The following is a 10347-nucleotide window of genomic DNA, read 5'->3' on the forward strand; positions in this document are numbered from 1 at the left end:
CTATCGCTATTTGCTGGTCTTGTAACATCTCGAAGATCATCCGCAAGCTGACTCCGATCTCCTCTACGTTATGGGTGTCTCGAGCTACGGATCGAGTACCGCCCTGAATGTTTTTTTCCGGTTTGGAACGTTGGTTCGCCTCAAGAGCCACTTGTGAATTGACATCTAGCGGTACTTCGACTCGAGCTTCGGTGACATCGTTAATTCGCCTTCCGGCCCTGGGTGTCAAGTTGTTGGTTTCATCTTGAAGGCCGGTTTCGTGGTCGATAGGTAAAGCCATCAATCGAGGGTTTGCCATTGTTGATTTGAAGTTGTAAACTGGTGTGTATTGCAGATTTGTATCAAACAACCACCGTTACCCTTAGCCCCACGGCGGCGCCAAACTGTTTACGCGAAAAATTGGATAGAGTTAAATTTGTGTATGGTTCTAAGGATATGTGATATAATTTGATACAAATCGTATAGAGAAATAGAAATACGTGTATTCTTGACTATAAAAATGAGAATAGTGAGAAGAAGAATGAATAAGATAAAGGGAAATAAATACAAGGGGATATCTTTCAATATGAGAAGAAATCTTTTGTTCCAATGTGTCTCTGCTTACAATCTATCCATCCTTTTTATAGTAGAGGGATCCTACTTTATATACAATAATAAAAAATACGTAGTGGAGAGCCCATGATGTATTGTCTTTTGCCTACTTCCCGCCAGGATTCTCTCCCTTAGTACGGATGTAACGGCCTTGTCTGTGAGCTTCAATACTGACTCGAACTCGATATCGGGTCGAGCCATTGGCCTTGACTCGCGCTCGATCATGACTCGGAGTCTTGATATTCGGGGTGGGTGTTGGTCGGTCTGTGCATCTCCGACAATCTTTTGCCTCGTGGTTCGATTTGGTCATGGGTCCGATAATGATACCGAACTGATCCTTGATCGGACTTGGAGCTTGAATCCTGAAGTCCCTTTCTTCGGACCTCGACCTGACCTTACGTAGATACCTTTCGATCGAAATATTGCCGTCTCGATCAGTCTGTACGACTGACTCAATCGGTTCTGACCGTACATATGCCGGTCCTAAAATGTTGTTGCCATGTTATCAGAAAATCACAAATTCGAGCCGTGAAAACAGTCTTTTGCAGAAATAAAAAATAAGGCTGTGTACAATAGACTCTTGTGCTCCAACCCTTCCGCGAATCCTGCACATAACGGGAGCCTAATGCACTGTCGGTCCAAATTTCCTAAAGATTTGAAAGGAAATCAAAAACATCACTGTTTCTATCAAAAGAGAGTATAATACAAATGCAGTTCATGATTCACTAAACAAATTTACCATGAAATCACATCAATGTCCATATAGCTAGTTAGGATTCCTACAACTTGCAAAGTTATTCTTGTCATAGCACATTCTAATAATGCAGTAATTAATCCTCACACCGTCATCAGTGGTGGAGCCACATTGGCACCCATTCGTCGAAAAATTACACTATATCGCTAGATAGATTTTTATATTTTATGTATATTTATTATACATTGATTCCCCTTGACTTTTCGATGTAACTAATTATTTATTTTTTGATACTCATTAATGAAAATTCTGATTCCGCCACTGACCGTAATGGATTAAAGCTGATCATACGCAGCTACTATTTTGGCAATGATTTTACATAACATACGAAATTATTATTTCACATGTAAGTTTAATACCATGAATCTTTTGCTCTCAAGCAAATGCATGAATTCATATGACAAACGTCACATTATTGGTTCTTTTTCACGACTATGAGAACATATTGTTAAGTTTTTTATTTAGTTAAATAAAGAGGTGTAAATAGGAAATGGAGAAAAAAGATTTGGAGGAAAACGAAAAGTTTGAAGTGTTCCTTTTACTAAGGCACTTTATCCCTTATCTAAAAATAGAAAGAAAATTTTTGTGCTTAAATAGAGAAGCACATTTTCTAACTCTTAAAGAGTTAAGAAGATGTGGTGCCTCGCGCCGTCGCAGTTGTTCCGTTCTATCACCAGAACAATTAATCCAATAAACTTGGTTCCTATATATTTAAAAAGTAAACATATGTTATATATTTTTTAGCTAGAAAATGCAATTAATTTCGACCGGATAGAAAAATCTGATAAGTCGTCAAGGCAACAAGTTAAAATGACGACAGGGACATGTCTATGGATCCATAACAAGCCCAATGAGTGTAACTAGTTTTACAAGCTGGATATGGCCCACAATATGACTGATTGTAGGCCCAAATGTCTGTACCTCATAGTCACCACCTACCTTGTCCTTGGTTTGTTAGGTTTTGAATGTTCCACTAGCTAACCATTGACCATATTCATTAATTATTTTTTGCTACAGAAATCTTTTGTTCTTTCTATTGATAGACTATTGTACCATCCTTGCTTTTGAGTCCAAAATGAATCATTTGAGAGTTGCGAATCTTAGTCCATTTTTTCTTATAGTTTCATTGTGTAATTCTTTATTTATGTATTTCTAGAGTACGAGTGTGTCGCCTGTTACAATTGGATCCTACTGATAGTACGTAGAATGAATTTGTGATCTTGATAGTAATAGTCCTACTTCGTCATACACAAAGTCAATAGTAGGGAATTTATAGAAAAAGTTACGAGGCACGTGAATTCATGGTCTTTCTGTAAAATTAGGTATTTTATGTATATATATTTTTTAAATTAGTATAATATTAATTGTTGGCACTCATGTTCCAAATAAACTGAATGGTTCACTTGGTTGGAGGTTAAATTATTTACCAAGAGGAATACAATTCCCACTTAATATATTTTTTTCTTTTTTTTTTTTGTAGTGCACCCATATATTAGAAATCCTAAATCTACCTCAGGTCAATAGCTGCTGGTGGTGGTTAAACATTTCTGTCTAATGTCTTAAGGTAAGGTCATAACTCATGACACATAAATTCTGGTATATCACGATTATGGACTATGGGTCATTGGTTAACTAAAGGATCAAAGGCCTTTAACTTGGGCCCAATTATTGTTGACTAGCCCATAATGAGGTGATGGTCAATCTGAGAAAGGGTGAAATTCAAAAATAGCCAAATTTACAACTGGTAATTAAAAAATAGCTAAAGTTTCAAAAGTAATCAAAATTTAGCCGCTTTTCATGTAAACATAAATCTGAACAAAAATCATGTTCAAAATTCGGAAAATATTGCAGCATAATATGTTGGAGTTCGAATTTTTTAGATGTTAACTTCCAGCATAACATACTGGAATATCATAATGTGCTGGAGTTCCAACATAATATGTTGGAAGTTCATACACAAGTGCTCCAATCTCCAGTATATTATGCTGGAACTTTCCGTGTTGCAGCAAAATAGTGGCTATTTTTTAATGACTTTGCAAATACTGGCTATTTTTCAATTATCAGTCCGAAAACTGGCTAGCCCCGTGCTATTTTAACTCCCAGAAATGATTCAGCTATACTGTCCGGGCCTTAGCCAGAGTTACACTGGCATATACTAAAACAGATAAAAGTTGACAGTGTAAATCTGGGGGAAAAAGAAAGGATCTTCTACTCCTAAGTCCTAACTTATGTGAACAATACAGGGTAACTAATTGCACGCCAACAATTTGCTTTCTCAGCTTGAAGACTGTATTAATTTAGTAAATGTACTAGGATTAAACTTCTAAGAAAGGAGTTTTGTTGCTTCTAAGTTATCAAAATATGATACATGGTAACTTTGCTTTCTCAGCTTGACAACTTCACTTATTCAATACTAGTACTACTAATGTACTAGAGATCAAATTTCTAAGCCATTGCTTCGCGATCATCCCCATCTTGGCAATTAGCCACATCCGCAGTTCTCTTGCTTTGTACATTCTTGTAGGAATAGCTCCTTGCAACAAAGACATAGATGCACAAGCTCGCTGCTGTTATAGTAGCTAACAACAAGTAGAAGTAGTCCAGTCTGCTGCTATTCAGATCCTTTCCAAACCAACTCTTACCACTTTTTTCTGTGATATGATCCACAATTGTGATCAACATGCTGCTTAGGAAATTTGCTGCACCAACTACACTAAGGTAAAATGCAATGCCTAAACTTCTCATTGTATCAGGTACTTGATCATAGAAGTACTCTTGCAATCCCACTAGCGCGAATCCATCTCCTATACCAACGAGAAAAAACTGAGGTGCTAACCAAAACACACTCATTGAAATTGAACCCTCAAGTAGATTTTTCTCAACAATTCTTAGTCTCTTTCGTTCAACCAAAGCTGCAATGATCATAGTTATAATCGAGAACATCATTCCAATACCGATTCTTTGAAGAATACTGATGCCTCTCTCATTTCTTGTTGCCTTTCTTAAGATAGGTACGAGGATTTTGTCGTAGATAGTGACAGTTACTATCATGCCAATAGCTCCAATGCCATACATTGAAGCTGGTGGAATATCAAAATTGTGAGTGATCTTTCGGTTAAGTGTCACGCCTTGTTTGATGAAAAATGTTGAAGCTTGTGCTATACAAATACCAAATGGTAAAGTGGTTAGCCAAATTGGTGTCATGTTGATAAGTAGTTTCAGTTCCTCCACTTTGGTTACAGTTGAAAGTTTCCATGGATTCTGCTTTTGCACTATTGTATCTTGTGTCTCATCAAAGACTGCAGCTTTGTCAAGAAACCTACAAGTAAAATAGCAAAAGGTAACATATATATACTAATAAAGTGTGCACTAAGCTCCCGCTATGCGCAGGGTCCGAGGAATGGTCGGACCACAACTTTACCCTGTATTTTTGCGAGAGGCTATTTTCACGGCTCGAACCCCGTGACCTTTTTGTCACATGATAGCAACTCGCTCATCTTCTAGCAAAAGATAACATATATATACTAATATCATAATCAAATCAATTCAAGACTAAGTTGAAAACTTACTTGAGGCTTTTGGTATGACATAGCCTCCTTCGATTAGCTTCTGACTTTTGAGTTTCATGTAAATAAGCAGGATTAGAAGGATGTGGAAGATTTCTTTTTCTAGTTGCAGCAACAATAACTTGTAGCATTGTAGTTAAGGGACTTTCAGTGACTTTTCGATAACGATAGAATGGCCTGCCTACACAGAAGATGACTAGACTAGAAGCCATAACTAATGTAAGGATCAAATCTGCTATACCCCAACTAACATGATCTTGTACATAAACAATAAGTGTGACACCAAGTAAAACACCAGAGCAAAGTCCAAAACTCCACCAATTGAAGAAAGACATTTTCTTTCTTCTTTCTTTAGGATAATCATCATCAAATTGATCAGCTCCAAAGCTTTCCAAAGAAGGCTTGTGCCCTCCTGTTCCAATTGAGATTAAGTAGATAGCAAAGAAAAAGATCACTACATGGATTTTTCTAGGTTCTTGACAGATGTCACTTCCACAAGGTTTCAAGCTTGGTACCACACTAGACATTGTCAACAGAAGCAAGCCCTGTTTAACAAACAGCAGGTAAGAGAGATATCTTTTAGTTGTCTCATAGCAAATGATGATTTGGTATCACAATTTGTGTATAGCAAAGTTATAATTTGATCACAATGTTTCTCCGTTTTATTTTATACTATGGTATTTGACCGAACACTCAAGTTTGACATATATTAATAGTATTCTTAAAACTTATAGTTTTATACATGTCATGATCTATAACAACATTTTATTAAGGATATAATTAGAAAGTTAAACTTAAAAAGTTTTCAAATACAGAAATGAATCTTTCTTTTGTGGACAAATATTGTGATTACCATGAGATAGACAGTGGTCGAGGCAAGAACTGTGTAAAATCTGCCCAAGTATGCATCAGCAACAAACCCTCCTAGTAATGGCATCAAAGTGGTGACACCTGTCCAGTAATTCACACTTTTTGCTGCTGTTTTTAGGTCTTGATGAATAACCTTAGTTAGGTATATAATCAAACTTGTGGCTATTCCAAAGTAACTCAGCCTTTCACTGAATTCAATTGCTGTTACATTCAAACACAACTCATTATTTTTCTCCAATTACATAATAGTAATAAAGGATATAAGATGTATAATACATCATGTATTCAAGAAAATAAAAATATAATACCCTGAAAATTAAAGAACAGAGAGAACTTTGTAAATCAATTTTAATTAATTTAAAAAGCACTTTTGTAATTAGTATTTGGCCAAACTTTTAAAAAGTACTTCTAAATGTATTTTTATTAAAAATATTTTTCAGCAAAGTGCTTTTGGGAAAAGTTATTTTTTTGTGCTTCTCAAAAAAAAAATTCTACTTCTACTCAATTTTTTTCCCCCTTCTAAAAGGTTGGTCAAAACCTTAACTCCGAAAAAAAGAGTATTGAGTCGAATCCCTTTGGAGATAGGGGAAAGTTTTACCCAGCTTGGCGAATCGCATCCCAGCACACTTTGTACAAAAAAAAAAATACTTTTGTTAAAAAATAAAAAAAAAGAAGCTTGATCAAGCTAGGCTATTAGTGGCCATTAGCTATGTTTTTCACTTATTAAGATATTATATTTATTGCGGTCATAAATATTCATTGTCTTAGGTATTGGGTTGCTCTAGTGGTGAGCGCCCTTCACTTTTAACGAAGAGGTTGTGAGTTCGAGTCACCCCAACAGCAAGGTGAGAGTTCTTGGAAGGAGGGAGCCGAGGGTCTATCGAAAATAGTCTCTCTACCCCAGGGTAGGGGTAAGGTCTGCATACACATTATCCTCCCCATACCCACTAATGAGATTATACTGAGCTGTTGTTGTTGTTGTTGTTATGTCTTAGGTAGTGGACCACTTGGGTAGAATCTAGGCAATTGTAGGAGTCTAGTTTTGGAATTTATGCTGTGAATACAGTTCTTGAGAATTATCTATAAAAAGAGTAGTAGTATGTTACAGAGAACCAATGAGTTATATACCCTGGCTATGTGCTACTTTCCACTTAACCAAACTTTTATCAAGTTATGAAAAAGTGTATATCTTGATAACTACAGTCTACAGTGCCAAAAAAGTGACCATAGAACTGTTTAGTGGTTCTCATTACATAGGGACTTTTCTCAAAAAGGTAATATTCTTTTCACTGACAGAGAACCACTGATTAATCAAGTTTATGGGCCCCTAATTCTTCTTTTATTAATCTTAATACTCTCGCCAGTCCATTTTATAAGTCGTTTTAGTCAAATAAATATATTTCAAAATAAGTGTTGCTTTAGAAAATCAAGAAGGTTTATTATTTTAATACACGGTCTATACAATTTTCTAAAAAGTCTCGCAGCAATTATTACTCATTCTGAGGAGAGATATAAGGTAATTTAGTCCCAAAATAAATCTTTAGTGCTATTAAAATAATCTTTCAATAGATGTATTAAAACCTTAAACAAGTTTAAAATCGACTGGATGTAGTATATGAAGGGGTTTAACAGAAAGAAGCACCTGAATGCAACATTTTAGGAAATTAAAAGAAAAACCATCAAACTCTACTAGACCATGTCAATAGCTTTCTGTTTAAGGAACTGACTACAGATAATCAGCTCTATATAAATAAAATAAAAAGATATTAAAGGAGAAGATTTTTAAGATATATGAATATGATTCCTTATCTCCGGACCCTACCTGTGGGATTACACTGTGTTGTTGTTGTAGTACCTATCTGTTGCTGTTTTGCTTAACAGGGGCGGAGCTAGAAGCTCAAGTACGGGTTCGATCGAACGCGGTAATTTTTGTTTAAATTGTATATTTAAGTTAAGAAATTCATTGAATATATACAAAAATTAAATTTAGAATCCAATTATTAATACTTAAGTAATTATTTTAATATTCATAACCCATAAAATTAAAGTTCTAGCTTCACCTATACCGTTTAGTACTTCAAATGCTGGTATCAATCACAACAAAGTTCAGAGCCCAGCCCTTGCCTGACTAATGGAAGGTAATATTTTCTGGAAGTCTTTTTATGTGGAGACCTTTCTTTGCCAATAAAGACCAAACATCAGCAAATTCATAAAGTAAACACACTAAACTTGGTTCCTCCTTCAAAGTAGTTTCACCGCCCTAAGTTACTAAGCTTATGCTATATGTGGGTTTCGAAAAAAGGACCACACATAAGGGTCTATTGTAGTCAGTTTTATCCTATATTTTTTTTGCAAAAGTCTTTTTCCCTAATAAAAATGGTTTTATATATCGACAGCGTAAAATATTTTTGTACTATCAAATCAGATTAAAAGTAATCATAATCAAGTAACCTTCTACAACATGTCAATTTCCACCGTTTGTCTAAAAATTCATTTATACGATCAGTGAATGGTATATAAGATATATATATATATATATATATATATATATAACTTTGCAGCTTAAAACAAACTGAATTATTTACTTTTTGTTCTTGATCATTGAGAGATAAAGGAAAGTGAAACTTTTGTGTGCATGTGACATTTGTTAGATGAATCCTTACCAATAATCAAGAAAGAGGCTTTCCAGCCACCAGTTGAAGCTCTGAGAGGAACTCTTCCTTTGTAATCAACTGAAGAGTCATAAACCCATTTTTGCTCATCAATTTCTACTGATTCTCCCATCTTTATCTCAACATTTTTCTTTTCCATTTCTCTAAGATAATAAAGAAGATATGTTGTTTGTAAGTTGGCAGCTTTCTTTGCTTTTATTCTCCTTATATAGGAAGAGGAATCCCCTGCTGACTTCTGAGACTATAAGAGCCAAAAGAATATAATGTTGAAAATAAAATAGATTTTCTTATCAATGATTGTAATTAAGTAATTAAAAGTTAACAAAAGAAACAGTTCCTTCCACTAGATTAAAGTAGTATCATTGGCCTTTAAACAGGAGGAATGGCATCCATATTGCTTTCAATTAGATTCTCCTTTTAGGAATTCATTTACAAAAATGGGCATGATAGATATATTGTTGTCTGTTGAGAGAGACTAAATATTATGACTATTGACCATATTTACAAGAGTCATCAGTCTACATGTTTTCACGGTTATTTTATGCCAATAACTACGAGTCTTCCCAAATTTAAGTTGGGATCGGCTATATGAATTCTTACTGATAATATTATTTTATTTAAGCTCATTTTAGACTAATATTATATGCCAATTGATTTATCAAATTCCGAGGAGCTAGAAAACCAAAACCTAAGTTGTAATAATACATCTTTTATTTGGTATGGAAGTTTTTTTTTTTTAATCATTTTACGATGTTCATTAGGTGTAAAAGCATGTTACATATTATTAATGTATAGGGTGAAGAACATGATATGATGATAATTTTTAGTTTTGTTGATAATAATGTTTTAAGTGTTGATTGACGTAGTGATATGGAGCAAGACCTAGATATCATTTAAGCTATGATTTCTTCGTATATGTACATATGTCGTTTTTCTTTTTGGTGAAAAATATCTCACAAATAATTTCAACAATTCAAAGTTACCGAATACTAGAAATTGATTTCATTAAGGAAATCATCTTCCTAAATAATATTTTCTACCTTACAAAACATAGTTGTAGTTCTCTAGTTCATTGTACATATTCAGTTGCCTAAAATAGACCTAACATGGTTGTGTTTGACTTATCATTTTTAAAGTGGAATATGCCTCTATATGGATAATGTTTCTTGACCAAAAAAAGGATGTTATTTTGCAAGTAGATATTGTCAAAGAGTACAATTATGGGGTCTTCAATTTGAGATTGTTAAAATTTTCTTGGAATTGACATAATTGTAATAAATTTTTTATTGAATGTTTATTGAATCACATCACGTTTGTGTGTGTGTATTTTTTTCCGTCGTTGTGGACTGATGAAGAAAATGAAGAAACAATAATAATAATAAAGGCTACTAATCTCAACGGCCAACTAGAATAACATTTAAATAAGCAGAAAACAACAGCCAATTTATGAATTTGTCCATTTATTACTGGTCGTGGCAGCCATAAACAGTGTAATAGCTCAAAATTCATAGCTTAATTTTGTTTTTAAAGTTACCACTAGCTTGATTAATATTTAAATAAGCTGAAAAAACTGCTATTTTGTGAATTTTTCAATGGTAGTTTGTCACTGCTTATAGCAGCCACACAAACTGTGTCATAGCTCAAATCCGTAGCTTGGATTTGCTAAACAGATCAGAATCTTGGTTAATTATTACTTATATGGTGCTAGTATTAAAATAAGATATCTGGAAGTTAATGCTAGGAAAAAAAATAACTATTTTTGACATGCTTTTCTGCTGCATAGCTAGCACAAGTAGCATTTAGCTTCCCTAGTAAATTAGAAGGGAAAGTATACGAAAGAACTCGTTTGCTTTCCGTGGAGTATAACTTGGGAGTTTAGGAAAACACTCTTAAT

At 34.3% G+C, this 10347-nt stretch overlaps 1 protein-coding gene across 1 annotated transcript; it reads right to left on the reverse strand.

The window, feature by feature from the left end:
* Positions 1–3640: 3640 nt before the first annotated feature.
* On the reverse strand, positions 3641–8669 carry LOC107807382 (protein NRT1/ PTR FAMILY 5.6). The gene is made up of 4 exons (XM_016631738.2): positions 8445–8669; positions 5765–5982; positions 4915–5456; positions 3641–4664 (listed from the first exon to the last, which is right to left on the reverse strand). Exons 1-4 carry the CDS (start codon positions 8590–8592, stop codon positions 3791–3793), a joined length of 1782 nt encoding a protein of 593 aa, XP_016487224.1. The 5' UTR covers positions 8593–8669; the 3' UTR covers positions 3641–3790.
* Between the last annotated feature and the right edge of the window lie 1678 nt (positions 8670–10347).

The sequence above is a fragment of the Nicotiana tabacum genome, chromosome 2 (assembly GCF_000715075.1).
Source record: "Nicotiana tabacum cultivar K326 chromosome 2, ASM71507v2, whole genome shotgun sequence".
NCBI classification, from domain to species: domain Eukaryota; kingdom Viridiplantae; phylum Streptophyta; class Magnoliopsida; order Solanales; family Solanaceae; genus Nicotiana; species Nicotiana tabacum.